Source organism: Schistosoma haematobium, chromosome ZW (genome assembly GCF_000699445.3).
Source record: "Schistosoma haematobium chromosome ZW, whole genome shotgun sequence".
NCBI lineage: Eukaryota > Metazoa > Platyhelminthes > Trematoda > Strigeidida > Schistosomatidae > Schistosoma > Schistosoma haematobium.
The window spans coordinates 16,229,937-16,251,314 of record NC_067195.1 but is presented as its reverse complement, the minus strand read 5'-3'; the positions used below and the strand labels follow the sequence as shown (position 1 = coordinate 16,251,314).

Genomic DNA, 21,378 nt, shown 5'->3' with positions numbered 1-21,378 from the left:
TTTCGTTCAAGCTAGCTGACAACGGAAAAGCATCAGGTTTAATAATGCAGCATCTCTGCTTCTGATATACTTGATTCCGAACAAGCTCCTATCTAATGAGTCTTTCCGATGATACCATACACTTTGCATTCCAAGATAATCTAATTCGACATCTTCACTACCTTTCATGTGGTTTTTGATGTGACGACTGTTTTTCACCAGAAATCTTATAATAGTCTTATTACCAATCAAGGCCCTATAATTCCTTGATAGGAATATCTATTTAGACTGTCACACGACTTCAGGTCATCATGTCCTTTTTTGTCTTTTGCTTTTTTCAGTATCTTATTTGACGAGACAAAAGCAACTTGTCCTGCAAGTTTTCAGGATAGAATTAGACAACCGAGAGACCATATAATGAAGGGTGCGATGTTTCTTGGGAGACTGAGACCATTTCTCAAATCACGCTTTGTAACCCTACGAGAATTTAGCGACAGTTCTTCTGAAAAAGTTCCTTTTTATAGCACGAAACCAAGGTTGTTTTCATTTTGCGTTTATTTCTATATGTAATATTTTAATAAGAAATGAATAAGTGTGCGATTTCAGAGTGCAGTTTTCTGTTTGTTCAAAACAGTAAAGTTTTGTCCAGGAAAGTCGTACCCCCAATTGTAAGTAACCAATATTGAACAAATTCGGTAGATAACTGATAACTTAATGAGCTTAATAGCCATATCCTAGTAATAGCCCTCTGTGTTGTCCTACACTGGATTTTGAAGTCATCAGTAACTGATAGCAGTGAACATCTTTCGCAACTACCTGTGTCCACCTTCACAACCGTAACTATTTAAATACTTAAACTAGATGAACCATTTTACTGTAACTCGACGTCTTAGCAGATTTTCAGACATTTAAATTTGTAATTCATGCTTTATTTATATATTGCAGACTTGCCCTTTGTTTTTTAACCACGAACCTGCCTTTTTCAGGTTTATGTACAGGGATTACATTGAGCGAGATTTTGAAGAAGAAAGAAAAAGCCAGTTTGTAATGACTCTTTTCTGGGCCTGGATTACTTATTTTCTCATTAATCATCCTGAAGAATTGACTGTAAGTATGGTATATCTTTAACCCTTTTTTCCAGGGCCATGCAGTACTCCCTGACCCTAAGACGTTTACTGACGATGAACTAGGAGTTTTATAAAAATTTAGATATGTAACATACATAGACATTAGTAAAATATAGTATACACTCGACATTATGAGAACCAATTTTTTCAATTATTACTATTTTGACGCGTATGATTTGGAGTTCTACCCAAATCTTAGATAATACTACTTACGATTCATTAATGGTAGTTACCTTGTGAAAAACGTATGACATCCTTTATCACATTTTTAGTGTTTAGTTGGTAGCTCGTGTGCACATATCCTTATAAGTATCAGAATTATCAAATCACTATTTACCACTATGAAGTTATTGAACTTTAGGAGTGTATCTTTATGTCGATTGAATATCTATATTCAAGCCCAAAAGTAGACAAAATGAGACAGAAATCGTATCAGTACTTCTTGATTGTGAGCCGTATAGTGATTTTGAACTGTTTTATCCTCTGAAGTTGTGGGATTTTAAATTGGACTAGACTTTTGTGACCCGAAACCTGACTCCAGTTAGATCGGACAAATGGTCGTTGTTGAATGATTGCTGTGATGTCGGCTATCCTCGTATACAATTATCGACTTAATCCGCGTTAGTGAATAACAGAATTAAATAAGTCAAATACGAGAATCAATTTCGTAAACATATATTTCATACAATCGTTGATCCAGACAAACGAGCTAAGAAACGAAGAGAAGAGAGCGAAGCGAAATGACATGCGGCGGATAAGACAAGTGAGCCAACTCGATGTAATCAATATTTTAAGCCAGATAAAAATAAGCTACAGATATGTGATGAGTAGGATAAGATGTGCACATACATACACTCATTTAAAAACAGAATAAATAAACCAATAAGTGACAAGGTCAAAATGTGGTTTAAGAAGACCGTCTTGTTCGGAAGCACATGACGTTCCACTATCCCCACAAGACTAGTCACAATGTCAAGTAGAGCTTACAATCATAGTAGTGCGATCAGGATTAATATGTCTAGTCGTTTACAAGTCCAGTGGTTCCTGGTTCGCAGAGCCGTTAACTCAGCTCGATGGATTATACAGACTTAACCAAAATCGTTCTTTTAATTGCATTTGGTTCTAGTTGTCTAAATTCGTATTTCTGTGAGTCAATAAATCTACACATCAAAATAAATCCCTTCTTATAACTGGTTTTGATATTTGATGACTCCTACGTCTGTGTGTATAATTATCATGTTATAACTTTTTAATCTAGCCGTGTTTATGGCATGTCCTAAATTGAAGCGGAGTATACCTGCTTTCAGTGTTAGCAGTGACGAACAGTTTTCTTGCTGCAAATGAAAAGTAACTAATCGATTGTTTTCATGAGACCAGTCGTTCACACTTTACACTTCCTCTATTTCGAGAAAGGTACTTTACATTTATCACCTCGTCTACATCTCTTTAGTCTTCAGTTAAAAAAGTGATAAAACTGTATATTCTCAAGAAGCTCTAATAAGTGGTTAAGAAATAGCCTGGTAGCTATGGTAACACGGCATTCACATGTAATGGGACTGCTTATGTAGTATTAATGTCGACCTTGAAAGGAAAGTTGTTCACATGGAGTTACTGGTATCGACTTCATAGATGATTATGACACGGGCTAACCAAATCGTGGTTTGTAAGGGCTCATTTAGCTGCGATGCTTCCAAACATAATGTTGCAGCTTCGAATTTAGATTGTAGGATTTGGGACATTGCTATACAGGTTAGGAATTCTGGAATCTTAGGCTTGACGATTGAATCGGTCTTCCTAATACTGCCTGTTTTCATTGGTAACATTAAAATGAAAGGTAGCCAACTATATATTACATACTTTTGTGTACATATAATTGATTACTTCGAGTTACTGATCTTACGAACTTCGTTCTATCATTACAGTTGTCATCTTCATTGTATTAATGTTTTCAAACACAACTAAAGTGTAATTGCAAGTATTCCTGTGCGTCAGTGCAAACGGTAAATTTTAAATGCTGTCTTAGTCAGTCGTTAAGTAGCTATTAGTATTGGTAAAATTCGGTCAACCAAGTTTGCAATATAAATCGTAAATCATATGATTCGACAATGTGGTGCCTATTATATGTTACTAAGGTAATATTTTATATATTATATTTAGACAGATAAACATCGATGCAAAGTGACTCACTTTCGTTACGCCTGTTACTCCTCGTGGAGGAGCATATCAGAATTCTCCATCCCATCCTGTCATGGGAATCCTTTCCAGTAGCTACTCATCCTTCTGATGTCTGCTTCCATTTCCCGACGTAGTGTTCTTCGGCCTTCCTCTTCTCATTTCCCCGTGAAGATTCCAAGCCATCGCTTGCCTCGTGATGCAGTTTGGTATTACTTCAATGTATGTCCTATCCTTTTTCAACGTCTTTTCCTAGTTTCCTCTTCAGCGGGGAGCAGGTTTGTTCTCTTCCACAATAGGCTATTCCTCATGGTATCCGACCAACGAACATCGAGTATCTTGCGTAGACAATTGTTTACAAATACTTGTTTTGCCAATCCTCGTATTTCTGCATCAGATCCTCCTTGTTTACCAATGATACTGCCCAGGAACATGAACGTTTCCACCCCTTCCAGAGCTTCTCCATCAAAAGTGACTAGGTTGATGTTCTCCGTGTTGATTGACATCGCAGGCAGTCCCTGGTAAACCTTTAAGTCTTTGGGCTCCAGGGGGGGTTGTGGTTGCAAAGCTGAAACTTAAAGGAACTGACGGAAGGGCACCACCAGGAGTGGAGTCTACGGTGTAATTCGACCCAACACGGGAAAGCTCATCCGGCCCGGACACTGTGAGGATTGACAGACTGATAGCTTTTTCTTGGTTCGGTGGGTGGTGGTGCATGGCCGTTCTTAGTTGGTGGAGCGATTTGTCTGGTTAGTCCCGATAAGGAACAAAACTCATAATTACATTGTGAAATAAATCACTATCGAGCTAACGGTTGTACAGTTAAATTGAAGTGATTTTGTGGAGACTGATTTAATTTGTTGGTTACATTCGAACACCTTGTGAACACAGGTCACTCAATCAAGACAGACTCTGCGTTCAAAGTCATCTACAAGGTAAGTAGAAGCCTTCCTAAGACAATTAGACTGCATCTTCTTTGCATTGCCGAGGCAATAGCCATACATTTTGAAAAACCAGAATTATGTGTACAAAAGAGACTGGTACAACCTCTTCTTCTACTATGGTCTTAATGTATTAATTTTTTTTTCTATTTTTTCATACTCTTGTTCCTTTACAGTCACCTGCTTCACCTTCCATCTTCCCTTCAAATCTTCTACCCCCAACCGGTTTGTTTTTATTTCCACGATCATTCCGATCACATTTCATCTCTGTTTCAACATTTTATTTTATCATGCTGAGCCATTAACTATCAAACGATTAGTAAACTTCCCTTGTTTAAAATTTTTTAATACCTTTGTTTATTTAACCTCACTGTCACCATGTATAACAGAAGTTTATTATCAGTATTATTATCACCCTGTAAAAATAAGTGTATATATTTGCGATTGTACAGCTTTGAAAATGAATTCGCCGAAAAGAGAACTCTTCACTGAACTAATCTTTCTTTCTTATTTAATGTCATAATGGGCATATTCATTTAGTTGTCTCGTATTTCCTTCACTTTCAGCTTTTTCCGCTGTCGTTGTTAGGTCTTCCACATGTTTCTGCTTGTCAGCTCTAAAGCTCTTCTTCATTTGCTTGTTTGTTTCTGGGTATTCAGCCTGTCCCTTGACTTCTGCTCTTGTTCGTCTGTTGTCTATTGCTATTTCCCACATTATCCAGACATTCCACGTACCGATATTTACTGTTGCTCTGGTCGTTAGAAGGAGCATCGACCTCGTGATTTTCGAAGAATCCCAGCTTTCTCCATGAGGTATAATTCTTCTAAATAAGGATCCTAAACTACCAAGACAGCGTTTAAATAGTTTATCCTAGTTAGCGTTTTTTAGAAAGATTATTCTCTACGGCATGTGGTTGGTGACTCCATGCCCAAACCTCTTTTTTTACTCGGGCTTGGGACAGTAACCCTAGATGAGCTACAGGCGGAGTTGGTATAAAAGGGCACCAAAATATATATGCGCCACAGTGTTTATCATTAAACTTTTATGGGCCGGGATATTGTCTGGGTCCTAAAACCAAAGTAGGTGGTTTTCTTAAGGACCCACTTCCTGAGTGGTGGGGCGACGTCAGATGAAGTTCCATGATACCTGGTGACCAGGAATGGTATCATACGCCTTTTGTTCCCTCAGGATCCTGAAGCCCATTTTGAATCAAGGTTTCCCAACTTTCCTAGGTGAGTCATCCGTATCCACCAATCCACTTTAAGTGCCGAACATCCGCTTTTCGTCCTCTCAATTTCGTAAATAACACTCCCGCCACGAAGACCACGGGGACTTCCCTGCCAGTGGATATATATGTCTGGCCATATGAGAGGATTTTCCTCACCCTCGACCGTACCACAGCATTTTCAGGCACATCATCATAGGGCCTCAGGTTTCATTCGTACTGATGAGTAGTTAGAAAAACGAAATTTTTCAACTACCTCTAATATGTTCTTTGAATCTGGTTTTCAGCTTCTATCGTCTGTGTGCTCTTATTAATTAATTGTTTCTGATATCACTTCATTCAATTTTTCACTTTAATTATTGTAACAAAAACATTTTATTATCTTCATGCACACTATAATCCGTTCCTAACTTATTAATTTTACAAGATTTTCTGTTTGTACACATAATCTTTCTATTAGACCATCTTGGTTATTTCTTGTTCACATTTTCTCACAGAACTAGTACTTCAACAAAAAGTTACATTTATGTATACGGTTGTACATCTTGATAATAAATTCGTGAGAAAGATATCCCTTCGCTGAACTTCATTTTTTTAGTTTTTAAATGAAAATTATATATTAACAAACAGATAGCAACTTTTGGCATATACTAATAACACAAGAAATGAGATTTGGTACAAGAAACTTTGCGGAGATTATAATTTATGGACGACCTCTGGCGATACTAGTGATCCTGAGACGACTCACCTACACACTACACTAGGGTAGGGAGAGAGCAATAAATTACTATGAGGAATCGAGATTAGGATTTAGGGTTCAGAATTAGATGAAGGGTTTCCATCTGGAACCGACATCAGCTATAATGCCAAAATCCAAGACTTTCTATTCTTGATGTCATTGGTTCGTCCATAAATTATAGTCACGCCGAAACTTTTATAGTTAAAATGGTGGTATAATTTGTTAATCAACCGTTTTATATATCAACGCAAAGAACACTATAAAGACTGTGTTGTTTACTATTGAATCGTAGTTATCGATTAGAATAGAAACTTTTATTTATGCAAAATATGTACAGAATGTTTTTTGCTCTATTTCATATCATTTTTCTTTATAAATGGCATTCTGAAAACTTCAGTGAGTTTACGGGCCTGCAAATGAAAAAGGAAAGCTTGTTGTTATTACGTGTAACGACGTTAGAAATAATTTTGAGATAATAATATCTGTTACACACAGTTCATTTCGAGTACATATGTGAATACTGGGTACTACCATGATCTCTGTTATTACTGTACAACTTATTCACGAATAACACTTAGGTTTATTCGCAATATAGCATTCACAATGGATTATGTAGTTAAGAAGGACCACGAACGTGAAATACAAAGAGCTTATTACAACAAATCATAACCAGCAAGCAAACTCCGAAAACACCGCTAAGAGAATCAACAACTGAAGAAACTATGAAGCATTCTTGAACACACAAACAAACTGAAAATGCACAATTGTTGAAATTCCAAAAGTATGTTCAGTAATCTGCAACTGCACAGAATACAGAATAACCACAGCTAACGATGGTAACTACCATCATCTTTTAGTGAAATTTTATAACACAAACTAATCGGAAACTAAATGAACTGAAGATATACACAGTGCTTATTTACCTAAGTAGAAACATACGATTGACGGTTTGTTCAATAAGTGTATTACAACTACAAAATTATCTGAAGAGCGAAATGTTCACTCGGCCTTCAGCTTTTGAATAAGACCTATAGTTACGTAATATGAACTCCCCTCAAAGCTTTTATAAATCTATTCAACATAAAGTTATTTGAAAATTTCAACATACTTTAAGCTGACCGAAACCAGGGCACTTCTCCAAAGTTGATTGATCAGCTCGTATTATGTCGGCTACAGTCTGAAAGTTTACATTGAATAAGAAAAACTATCTCATTCTTGTACTGTTATATCCTAGTGAAGATCAAATTACGGGTAACCTCTGAGATCTATTAATGGACTTATATATATATATATATATATATATATATATATATATATATATATATATATATTCCTCTTATTATAAGCTTCATTTTGACCTATAGATTATTACTGTACGATTTACTGTTCTTAAATTATGTTCAGTTTATTGGTTATCGTCTCCCATGTTCACATCCACTTTTTGGCTTGATCTTGTATAGAGGTTATTTCCTAATTTATGGTACGATGCGGTCTGTTTGGCTGGTATATAAACCAAGCATGTTTGAAATAAATGATTCGCATGGCGGGAGCTGTTATTGGTGTTCGGGACTCAACTGGACGGGCTAGGTAAGCAAAGGATCAATAAGGACGCTAGGCTGCTCATACCGGTCGAACGTCATTGGTTTAGTACAGTACAAGAGTTAATAAGTCGTATTTCGATCGGTGAATAAATCACGTGATAACTAGCCGGCCTTAAAGTCACAACATGTACAATTAAATTTTTTCATTTAAAAAACAACTTATGACTTACGTATTTACCTACTATTATTAATTTTATTATTCATTTATCAATAGAATACGAAAGCAAATCAGTTTTTATAAACCTCCAAATGTTCGTTTTAATTCATCTGCCTTGGTTAAATGTATACTAGTCAATTATTAAGTTGAAAATGTTCTGAGTTGTTATTTCGTACAATCTGGATTGTATCATTGTGCATAATAATGAGTGAAATAAATATTTTATCGCATCATCCTAAATTGAAATGAATTGAATACTAACATGCTTTGATGCTTGTTAGAGTATTTTTAAATAACTATTAGGATTACCAGGATCTAAGCTATTTTATAATTTAACTAAATCTGTTATAGATCGTTAAAAATGATGAACAGGAAATCGTAGGTCTAAATCACCCAGGTGTATTTCACTCAAAGATTCGTAACACTTATTGCCATAATTAGAGACGTTATGGTACGTTGTTCTGCTCCGTTTAATTCTTTCAAGAACATGTTGATGGGATTAAAGTTCTTTCAAGTTATTTTTCATTGTAAACCTTTAGAGTTGTATAGTGCGAAAACAGTTGACTGAATACTTCATTAGCAATATGCTACTCAGCTTAGTTGTTTATCAACTATTAGTCAGTAATATCTATTTTATGTCACCTCCTGCTAACAATTTGCTAACTACACAAGCAATTAAAAACCAAGCAAACAAGGTAAGATTTTATGGACGAACCAATCAGATTTAGGATAACAGGTCTTGGATTTTGGTGCGAAATTCATTCATCCACCGGCTGAATAGCGTTTTAACATTTTAGTTGATGCCAGTTCGCACTATAAACCCTAAATCTAATTCCTTACCCTAACCATCGGCTGTGAATCATAATTTTAATTCCTCAAACTTGTTCATAACCCAGTAATATGGACATTCTCAAGGTCGCTTCAGCGTCGCTCGAAGGTTGTCCACAAATTATAGTCTCAACACACACAATACAAACTAAGAAGATATTCACACTTACATCGAATTTTCTCAACGCTGAAACAGCATCAGCTTTTGTGATACGTCGAACCGAAGTTAAGAAATCTGTAACTTGTGCGATATGATCTGTTTGTGCGGCTGGCTCTACCATTAAGTTATCTGGAGGTTTGTTTTCCAAGGCTTTATAAGCTTCTAAATATCTTGCTGCTTCTTCCATACTGTAAGTGCGTAAAAACGGTATATTTTGAAATTAAAAAAGACGATTAACAATTTTGATTTTCCTGTGCATAACGCGAATAATTTCTAACTTCAGTGATAGTGGATGATACTGCTTCCTATCCAATTTTCCTACGGCCACTAACTAGGGACAGAAGTCGAAGCATGTCTAAAAGTTCCATCAAGATAAACTAACATTCTAATTCATTCCATTATACACAGTTAAAAGATTGCAAAACTGAACAATTTTCGCAGAGAACTATTACAAATAAATATTATACTGGGAATCGCATTTAAATCAATGCATAATCTTTCACTTAATTCCTTCCTATTAAGTTCTCTTTAAGGACTCAATATCCCCAGCACCTCCAATTTTACTCTCTCGATTACTCAGAACTGAACTATACACCGTCGGTTTGACCATATAGGGGACTCAGGCCAAATCGTTTTGGAGGAACTGACACTGACAGATGGAGCCAGTTTAGTACTTGTAGCCTATGTATGCTGCTAGTTAGATCCAGACAGCATTCAAGCCACACATAAAATGTCAGTTTTAACGATTTTATCTGCTTCATTGTTGAGAATTATTGATTATTAAGCCTATTTTTACCATAAATACACCGTCCTCGGTCCCCACTTTTTCTAAGTAAGCACGTTTCTCGGAACCAGATTAAAGAGTGTAGATCTTTCTGCGACTTACAATTGGACCACATGGTGGTTCCTAGACATCTCTCTCAGATTCTACATCAATTTTACCGCAGTCACCCGGGCATTAAGCGTATGAAGTCCGTTGTTCAAAGTTTGGCTTGCTGACTGTTTAAAAACTAACGGATTGTGCAAATTCGTGGATGGCCTCTAATTTTCGGCAAGCAGTAAAACTGGACGGTCGAGTACCACCAGCCCTATGGCCACAACATGAAGACCCATCATCCAGAGCACGCACGTTTAGCCGGGCTAATCAATGACATCACTCACCTGATTTTCGCTTATGTGTTCTCAAAATGACTGGGAATTATCCTCGTGGTAGCACTAAGAACTAACAAAGTCTTCCGCTGACCGGGACTTTTCTCAGAATGGGCTATCAGATAAGAGGTCGCAGTTTACTTCCAAACATTTTTGAAAGTTCTTCAGTTGAAAATCTATTATCTACATCTCTTCACCACCACATTAACTCTCAACCAAACAGAAAAGTAGAGAGATCTGTTAAAACATTCGAAAAGGCCCAGGTAAAGTTGGGTGGGGGAGGTACTGTGTATTTTCCAAATGTGTACAGAACAAAAACCCATGACGCATTACCAAATCGGAAATTGCGAAAGCAAGTCCTTATGGACTGCATATTGAAAACACACCAACAACTGATGTTACCAAAAGGACTGTGGGTAACACTGAGGACCCCAACATTGGTTCGAGATTACAAACTGAGGTACGGCGCATGGACAGAGGAACTTGTGACTGGAAGCAAGAGTCAGGTAATATATGACGTGGCAGTTGAAAAGGATAAGTGTTTGCATATTAATCAATTGCAAAGGAGTGTAGCACCGTAACTTACCGTTGCAGATCCAAATAGACAGTCTATCACAGCTCTTGAACAATTAGTAGCCTATTTATAAAAGAGGTGTCATCCACTTGCTATTCTTTTAGTAAGCCCAATGCTGAATGATTGTTGAGACCATTTACAAATAAAGCATAAAAACTGGAGTATAAAAGCTCTTTAAATATTATCACTATATATCAGCATATACATTACGGTATCAGTTATAAAGCCTCTGTAACATGTATCCCTCTCACATAGAAAACAAGCTATTCCTATTTTACACTTTTGGGTGTAACCAGAAATATATCAGTCGAAATAATTCCTTTTATTAGCCACAACGAAACAGAATGTATCAATTTTGAATGTCTATGTAATCAAAATGTTTTGACAGAAGAATAAAATTCATTATTTATAAATGGTTGATCACTGAGTATTGACCAATGTCAAATCATCTAGACTAATGGCAACGCTGCGATTCGATCGATGGAATTTGATCAGCACTTGTAGTTAAATAAACATAATACTGGTTTACCATTTAGTGATCAGTCTATTAAAAACATCTCATTCTCACTGGTCAGCAGAGGCTCAAAAAATTCAGTAGTAACGTTTCAGGCCGTGAAGATGGGTGATGCGAGTACGAAACACGTGGGGAGCAAGTTTCCTTAAGATTGAAGGTACGTTTCGCTGACGAGCTTACTTACTTACGCCTGTTGCTCCCAATGGAGCATAGGCCGCCGACCAGCATTCTCCAACGCACTCTGTCCCGGGCCAACCAGAAAAAATGATTCGCTGACGAGCACGAAACCTATATTCAGGATTTTTCGTCGACTAGTTACAGGCAAAGTTTATCATACGAAATCATTTCGACATTGATTTCATTAATTAATAAATTACAAAGATGAAAACGCATACACTTACTTCCAAGCCAACATCAAGGTTAATCTTTCAGTCCAACAAATTTTACACAACTCTTTTAAAGGATAGTATGGATCTGGCTGAAATGAAGTGAATATGTTTTATTTGGTTTTGATGAATTTGATAAAAACTAGAGCATTCAAACTAACGAGACAGACTGTAGAAATTATCCGAATTTAGGTTGATTGACTCTAAACAACATTGAGTAGTGAAAATATTTGATTTTAAATGAAGCTTATAAGATAATTTTATTATCAAATAATCAATCGTTTATCTGATACAAACTGATGTGAAGAACGAAGCTAACCCGGAAATAATTTTGTGACTGATTACAATATGCATTTACATAAAATACGTGAGAAAAATTTATTTCTTGTAAAATGAGCTTACTAGTTAGCTTTCAAACTTTCTCTAACCTACGACTTTTGAAAAAGTTACGAAACAAACAACTGACACTTCCAGCATTTTTCCGAGATCAATGGTTTTTTTAAGTTGCCAGGATCTCTAAAGTTTATTACCATACCTTTAAAAACTATATTCTCAGTGTGTATTCCTCATTATCATTGGTAATATATTATTTTACTTCGTTTACAACTCATCTTAATTTCATCTTGAGTTAATGTTAGAGAATTCGGCTAACACACATAAGTAAGGCTTTACGTTGATTATGACCTATTCATTCTGGAATGAGTGGCCAAATTAGCAGTAATTTATATGTTTAATCAATCAGATTAAGAAACAAAGGTTTAAACTTTTGGAATCTACCAAGATACTCGTTTTGGCTTCGTTAGGTTTTGTTCTGTAGCAACTATTCACATCTAGTAGCTTACTGACTGGATTCATGTGAGGTATCTTTTTTAATACTAATTTACGGTAAATGACAGACAATAATAGAATCCTCTGAATACGACGATAAATAAATGTTACAAGTACAGAATGCAATTAGTCTTACATAGGTTTCTGAACTTAGCTTTGAGTCAAATTTTTGTGTGAAGGATACCAGTGACACTCAACACTCCGAACTGAAGTAGATAGGGATTCAAGCCTGAAACCCAGTAGCTGAAGGTTAAAGCTCCTTAAATAAACGAACCCTTAAAGAAGGACTTGAGATTACGGTAAAAGCATCTTATGATTGATGATCTCTATCATAAGAGTAACAATTATTAAATGAATAGCATACTTGTGAATAGTAAAAAAGACTTGAAAGAATCATGATCCATTAACAGAGACAATATGATAAACACAAAAGGCCTAAATATCACATTGTATATTACTCATATCATCAAGACCAAGAAATTAGGATTCGTAGTCGATTTCGCGGTCGAATATCTCGGTTTCGGACTCATTACAATTAAATTGATCATAATTACATACAAGGTCATGGATATCTCTTGATAATAATTGTCAACAAAAATAAAACCTATGTCCGAAACTCTGGATTAACTACCTAGTAAGTAAATGATAACAGTTTGTGATTTTAGCAATTTCAATAAAGGAAACATTATACTAAATAATTAATAAACCTGTTAATTAAAAACTTCAATTTAGTCGCAGATATAACTTTATTTCCCACATACCTTGAAAAAAACTGTTTTCTTTAATTGTAGTAAACTTAATAAACTTACTACATCCACTTGAACAAGAAGTACAGATAATTGATAATGTTGTTTTGTTTGACGTAAACGTTCAAATATATATTCAGGATTTAAATTATGATAACGTAAGCTAAACAAAATTGAAACAGAAACAAAGTTACTAGATGCGTTTATTCCATCACATCGTTAAGACAATAGTTTATCTTTCAAATGTAATAATATTTAGTAGAGATAATTCCATAGTATAGGAATATATTTAGAACTAAAAGCTGGGATTTTCCATTTTGATACACGATAACAAGTTATCCTGATCAAGGATTTAGATGCCTCAATTTCTAATTACCTAATTTTAAAATTCATAAGTGATCATAAACTACAAAATGAAATGAATTTCTTGCATTTAGTGATCACAAGAAATGAAGTTTATCCGGTTGCATGTTCTACTTACTATAAGCCTTCCCTAAACAGGGTAATATGTGCATTTTAACAGCTTAAAAGAAGTCTTGTAATAACACTGTTCTTGAGAGTAACCAGACTATATTTCGAAGATGCACCCGATAATTAGGTGGAAATTGTTTAAAGAATCTTAGTCGAAAACTTTTATCCAATAAAGTTTATCAAAAGACCGTAAGTCAAAAATTAAAATGTCGAGACAGACCCCAAACTTTCATTCAAAAAGTATTATCTTAACGTGCAGAATAGGCGTCAATAAAATAAAGTGAATGTCTGTGCTCCAACAGAATCTGAAACAATAACAATTTAAAGCAGAAAAAGGGGATGTGCACAATTTATACTATTTATACGCGCAATATGATACGCAGAAAAGAAATGAATAAAAAATAAAATGGATATAACACTAAAATACCATATTTAGGTAAACAAAAATTGTAAGCACTGCGTACGTATGAACAAAAAAATAATGGGAACAATCAAATTTGACATGACGTCTATAATATACGTATATGAATGGCAGTTTAATCAACCCCTTAAAGGCGAATGCAGAATGTTTGTGAAGCCGACGAAAAATTAATGAATATAGAATAACTGAGTACAAGCATGTTTTAGTGAGTTTCTATAGAAAAGTATTACTCAAGTGATTGGTAATTCCCTACATAGCACAAAGTTATTGTTTGTAGAATAATATTCAAGTGATATTATAAAAACGGCACTGATAAATCATACTCGGTATGTATCATATCATTCGTTTAAAAAGAAACATTAATGTATGTTTCAGTCGCTATTGTGAACCCATATGTTAATTCCAAGTTAAATATACATTAAAAGAGTATGCAAAGGAATGGAAGTATAACTGCGAAAACAACATATCTAAATTCGTGTTCCCGTTAGGTAGTTACGCTTTAAGTGGCTTGTGTAGTTGGAGAGAGATTCGTTCAACCTCACTAACTGTGAAACAGCTATAAAGCTGGAAAAAATTACTTATACAATGAAATATCTTTGAAAACTGATGGGTACAACATAAGAACATGCATGAGAATTACCCATGTACGCAGTCAAGTAAACATCCATAACTGAAAACAGCATTGTTACGAATATCTCAATGGTGATAACGAGTCACATAAATATCATTGACATGAAGTAGGAGTCATAAGTCCTTTGGCTATGACTTTATGTTCTCGGGATTTATCTGGTTTTAATTACAGAGCTCGTAAACAGCATTCACTGTTTTTTTATTCTGCAACGATAATCGCTGAGTTATACGCATAAAGACGCCATTTCCAAACCATATAAATCGTTTTATAGTTGACTAGCTCTAAACAAATAGTTCTATCAAATCTCAATTTTCTGGTCAACTTTAATATAAACATCGAAATATCTCTCTGAGTTGATAGAACAAACATAATATAAGGCAACTAACCTTAGAAAATATATACAATTATTTCTTCCTACAACAAAATCCGGATCAACATCTGCATACTCCCAGGCAACACTACGTATCTGTTTTAAAACAGGATTACCTCTCTAGATAAACAATTCACAATAATAAAAGGTCAAAATAATAGGAATTTCTGATGAACAAGACAAAAAATCGCAAAATTAAACTTTTCTAATGACCTTGAGTAGCCTTTTGCCCAATCAGAATGAAGGTGATACGAATTAATTATTTAAATAAAACTCAAACACAACAGAATATATATATATATGATTGCTAAGCTCATTAAGTTGAACAGTAGATTCACCGGTACAAAAAATCAATATGGGTGAGATACTAAAGCTTGTTCACATGAATTCAGTTCATTTTACATTCAGAGCTTTTGCAAGGCATATACTTTTAGTCGTGACTACACTACCTAAACATTATTAATGTGGATACCAATTATAGGGTGGATTAAATAACGTTTACAAACGATTACCTGGATAATTTTTCTACATCATTTAGGCCGTAATGTACAGAGGATCTTGAAAGATATCACAAATACTTTTTGATTGTGCCCTGAATAACATCAAGTCTCATCAACGAATAATTATTATTTCGGATACCACTGACTGACTGACTGAGATACAATCTGCATCATAAGCAGCTGTTTCTTTTAATTTAGCTTACATCACAGTGGTCTTGAGTGCTGTTAGAGGTATGAGGGCGGTTATCACTTCCCAGTCGCCCACACTGTGGAAGGGTTGTTCTGGAGGTACCTGAAAAGGAAATTGGACTAGAGGTGGTCCTAGTGACCTGAGAGCGTGACCGCAGTGTCCAAGGAACAACTGCTTGAGGTCGGTCACACACGACCTTTCTATGGGTAATTTTTGTGTTACCTCCGTACTTGTTGAGACCTTGCACCCGGAGACGGATATCCGTGGGATAATGCGGTGTGCATTTTTAGGGTCGACCTTTACTAACCCTACCTCTCCTTGTGGAAAGGCAGCATCGCTGTCATGCTGGTTGTCTGGAGGGAACACTTTACTGCTGTCACACCTCTGTACAATCAGCAGTACGACTTCGCCTTCAGACCTTGGGTTTGTTGCTTTTAGTCTTACCGCTCTTCAACCGACCTGTCTGACATGGTAGGACCTTGAGGAACAGTTGTTCCAGCCATTATAGCTCGGTTGTTTCGTCACGATAAGCAAGCCCGACCACCACGTCAAGGTAGCAACAACGGTCGGGAATTTAGCTTACATACCATGTTACATTAATTGTGTAATCGCATCAAAGATATATCTGTCAATTTTAAGATATAGACATAAGCGAATTATATTTGGCTTCCAGTTTGGCCCGAACTATTCATTGTGCTTGAGTTTATACGTATTATTAACGACATGTCACTTGATAATCTCAAATAAGCTGAGTATTAACTAGATTGTTAGTAATAAAAATAATATATCTATAACGTCTCAAAATAAATAAGAATCCGTACTGAAAGTTAATGAAGAATACGAGAGAGGAGAACAGCAGTCAACTTAGATGGATAATGAAACAACCCATAACATAATGAAAATAACATCATAGTTTTAAAATCACCTGACGCTGATTCACAAGGATAGCATTTCCAGAAGTTAAAATTGGTCCTGTTTGTATTCTACAAATGTGTGAATGTAATAATTATGGAACTGTATGAATTATTCATCATTAATCACATTTACATTAATCAGTAACAAATTACAGAAATACTAACGTAAATCGAAGAAAATGGAATGGAGTGAATAGTGAATGAAAGGAGAAAATATCGTTACACATTATCATTTATGCAATTATAGTAATCAATTTTCCCCGTAACAGAAAACTGAGATGATACAGAATATTTGTAGCTTGGGATGAGAATTTCGGAGATAATGTTTTCTGAGCAGGACAGTGAGGTTAAGTATGTACTCATGATGTTGTCTAGAAAGATATTGAAAGCATCACGATTAAACCACCCAGCTCAAAGAATACAACTCCAAAAAATAGAAAAACAAGTGTCGACATGAAATAATAATATTAAAGAGTGTAAATTTATGTGTATGAAAGTGTTAGATTACAACTTAATTAAAATGTTATACCATATATTTACATGATATCCGTATGGTGACAGCTGATGGCATACAACTATCTCATTTTATTGCTGAACATATAATAAAAATTTCACTGGTTGAAATCATGAGTCAATTGAAGCTAGACCACCATGGAAAACCTGGAAGCAATAGACAGCCGTTTCGTCCTAGTATGGAACTCCTCAGCAATGCGTATCCACGATCGCGCCCCCGCGAGATTGGAACCCATGGCCTATTAGTCTCGTGCGCGAGTGCTTAATCTTTAGACCACTGAGCCAGCATCCAATGGTGTTAATGTCTAACCTCAACCAATCCACGAAGTTGCGCCACCGTACGCGCGCGAGACTGATAGGTTCTGAGTTCCAATCTCGTGGAGGGCGAGATAACGAATGTGCACTGCTGAGGAGTCCCATACTAGGACGAAACGGCTATCCAGTGCTTGCAGGTTTTCCATGGTGATCTAGCTTCGATTGACTCATGATCTCAACCAGTGGAATTTCTAAAATCTTCACAAAACCCTTCTGATATAATAAAAAGACGTTATGGGATTAATTTGAGAACAGGCACTTCAATAAATGCTCTATACAAATAACCAAAAAAAATTTCAATTTTTTCTAAGGCTTTAGTTATAGGGAAATTCAAACTAATTGTACTTATATTAGAAGCAACCTGATAATATTCAGTTTATTTTTATATAAAGTATAACCCTGTTATTTGTCCTTTATTATCCTTATTAAATACTTTTTAATTATCATATAAATATGTAAACAATTGTTGTTTGGACTGTGTTTTTTGAGCACACAGATTCGATGTGAAATAAGCGCTGATAATATTGCCTAGAACAACAACTATACTTTTACAATTAGACCACCAAGCCCAAAGGATGTCAAGCAGTCTTAAACATTTATCTGGATTATGAATTTTTCGCATTAAAATAATTTAATTTATCAACAGACTATTCGACATGCACTTAGTTGATATGTTGTATGATATTGAACTTCATTTTATCATTACATTATTTGATTATAAGTTTATTATCGTTACAAAGAAAGTCTTAGTTTATTCATTTATTTAAATCACTTCATTGAGATTGATATAGTTTTAATCATTCACAAATTTCTGATTCAAACTTTTAGTCGGCAGACAATCCTAAACGATGATCCCCGTGATGATAAGTGACTACAGTTAACCGTGCTCAAGCATTCAGCTTTGGATTAACTAAGATTCCGAATAAGGATAGTTCCTAAACATGTGTTTGGCAAGTGCACTTTATTCGGCTAATATAACATGCTCTAGAAGTTACAATGATCATAGGAAAGAAGATTTTCTGCACTATAAAGTCTTTTTGTTTAATGAATAATTCTTCGAATAACCAAAACTAATTAAATTGCGAATTTACTAAGACTTAAATTCTTAAAGTAATAAGTCCCTTTTATAAATTTCTATAGAGCAACTCCGTATTCTCATTGTTGTATCGGGATTTTATATTTCTGCAAACTCAGATGAATGAATGTATAAAGTAAATGGAACACTGCATATTTTATATGATTATAGATACTATCAAGCTAATCTGTGCAAATCTATAATTTAAAAAGACACAATTTAGCCTTCAATACGTTATAATCAATATACATATCATATGATTCAAAGAAGGAATAATAAAATATACACAATCCGAACATTGGTTTTCAATGCGACAGATGCACAAACTACAGGTAGCTAACATACTCCGATAGAAGTCAAAGTACTCATCGACTGGCAGTCAAGTAAAGACTGTATGTATTATGTTAGATTAAATCAGTGGTGGATGTTTAAATTATAACAAAACTGGTTATTGGTTTCGTTACGGACATGTCAGTTGCATAATTTCTAAAACTACTCTTGACATAAGCTGAAACCGAACTACTATGAGAGAGAGAGAGTTTAAGTGTAGAATTTAATGCAAAAATGAAAATAAAAGAATTCAGTCCTATGGTTTATCTACTTAGTTACAATTGAAATTACCTCTTGTTTTCTTCCGCTAAGTTAGCAGATGAGACAAGAACGCGTGATAGAGATGGCAGCTGAGATTCACAAACAGGTTTAGCAATATCACTTATCAAGTTAGGTTTCAAAAGTGAACCCAAAGTAAACTGTTTGTTAGGAGATACTGATTGGTTTGTTTCACTAGATGATGACTGAGGCGCACACCAAGATTTCGGCATACCTTGATTTGAAGAAGTCTCATCTTTTTGACCGTTTTTTGATGTTAATGTTGATGACATTGTAGCATTATCAACTGTTGCGGCGGTCGCAGCTGAAATTGCTTCCTGTGTACTTAAAATGTTCAAATCCAACTGACCTTCTTTATACGCTTTAAATAATCTAAAATTATCCTAAGAATAAAAAATACAAACGACTACTGAATTGAGCAATAAGCAAAAAATGTGAAAAATATGACGAATAACCGTCAATCCCAATAGCTGATCACTGCTAAAAGACACTATCAGCACAACTGAGGAAAGGTTGTTCTTTTTTATGATTCAACTAGGATTAGTAATACTTTTGTAGCTAAAGGACTCATCACTTTGACTCCAAAAGATAATGAACGATGAAATATGTATGCTTGGTAATTTCGTAAATATTTTTGTAACCAATCCCTTTAAAACAATGCGAAATTAAAAGGTTGAATAAAAGTAGTATTGCGGATGTGTAACTTTCATGGATATGATTTACCAGAGAAACTGTATGAACGACAAACACGGAGTAGCCTTTGTTTAGTATTGGCCAAAAGACGTTTAGTTAAGTATGGATCAGTTTACATATAAGAACAGACAAAGTAGTGTAGACATGGAGAAATAGACATACATCTGTTTATAAAAGTGTACATAAATTAAAGATCAATATTAGTTGGATATTAACACAAAATAGAACCAATAACGTTGCAAATACATATACAAAAATCGGATAAGTTCAAATAACAGCTTGTAACGATCTGTCGCCAGTTCATAATACGATTATAAATCTAACTAAATCTTTATTGTTTCATGTATATAGAAAGCGCTACAATACTAGATATTACTACCAGGATTGAGGACTGAACCACTAAATCACTGTTCACATACTTATGAGAAGCTTGAGAAGAATTTCACCGAAATCATCATAGCTCACTTCATAAAGATTGGTTGATTAGTTGAGTGGTAGATTTTTTTAATGCTAACAGTGTACCAGTGTAGATTTGCGTTTATCCGACTAAATAATCATAAGCCTGTAGTAAATGTGACTCAAACTTACGTAGAATAATTAGAAAACTAGTGTCGATTGTAGGTAGGCAAGTGTTGATTATACACTTCGATATATCCTAACGATTAACAGTAAGATAGGTATTTATTAGGAAGGATCTGAGTTATCCTTATGTTTAGAATAAAATGTACTGGGTTTGAGTCCTGGAGTGAACATAAGTAAACATTTCTTTGTGCATAACTATTCACTTTTGTAAATATACATATTGCATTAAACTGGATTCAATAACATGAGATCATTTTAACCTCATAAGTTTAACGTATAGAAAATCACATAAGATACTCCCAATGAAGTCAAAACGCTTAAGAAATTATGCACGAAAAATTACATGTTTGTCATCGAAAGTGTCCGATAGATTTGTATCCAATCTCCCATCTTCGTCCTCTGAATTTGTTTCATTCATTAGTCACTTTCTGTAAAGCTGCAGATAATAAAAAGAACAGTAAATAACTATCAAATATCTGTTGTGCATCGTACTATCTTAAAATTATAAGCTAGTTAATCATGAAAGATTTTGGGCTTGGTGTCAACTACCTCCAGCTGACATGCAGCACGATGTCGAATCAGAGTAGCGGGTAGACTGCAACTTGATCGACAGTATCTGAGGTGTGGGCGAAAAAAATGATTGGTTGTTTGCTCAGTTGGACTAGCAAATAGTCTGACAGGTATTAGATGAGTTATATATTTTCCCCTCCTTATCATTATTGGTTTCCGGTGGAAATATACTTACGTTCTAGTCAGACAAATAATGTGTTCTTGATATGAGTTGATGAAGTCCTGTAAAATAGATATTGAGAGGGTACCTAGTGTAGTATTCGTCTAAGGTAAACTAACGTCTCAGTCGGCGTAGACAGGAAAACTGAGTATTATAATAATATCTAATCACTGGTCACTACTCAGGGATCGATCAATTATATAAACTTACAATTAATGTACAAATTACCAGATTGATA

The 21,378-nt window shown here is 35.0% G+C and overlaps 1 protein-coding gene across 1 annotated transcript; it reads right to left on the bottom strand.

The window, feature by feature from the left end:
- Positions 1-7,282: 7,282 nt before the first annotated feature.
- Positions 7,283-20,828, bottom strand: ERCC1 (Excision repair cross-complementation group 1; the record flags this gene model as incomplete). The annotated part of the gene is made up of 6 exons (XM_051219630.1): positions 7,283-7,360; positions 8,940-9,117; positions 11,568-11,644; positions 13,142-13,289; positions 19,148-19,518; positions 20,754-20,828. 6 exons carry the CDS (start codon positions 20,826-20,828, stop codon positions 7,283-7,285), a joined length of 927 nt encoding a protein of 308 aa, XP_051070541.1.
- Between the last annotated feature and the right edge of the window lie 550 nt (positions 20,829-21,378).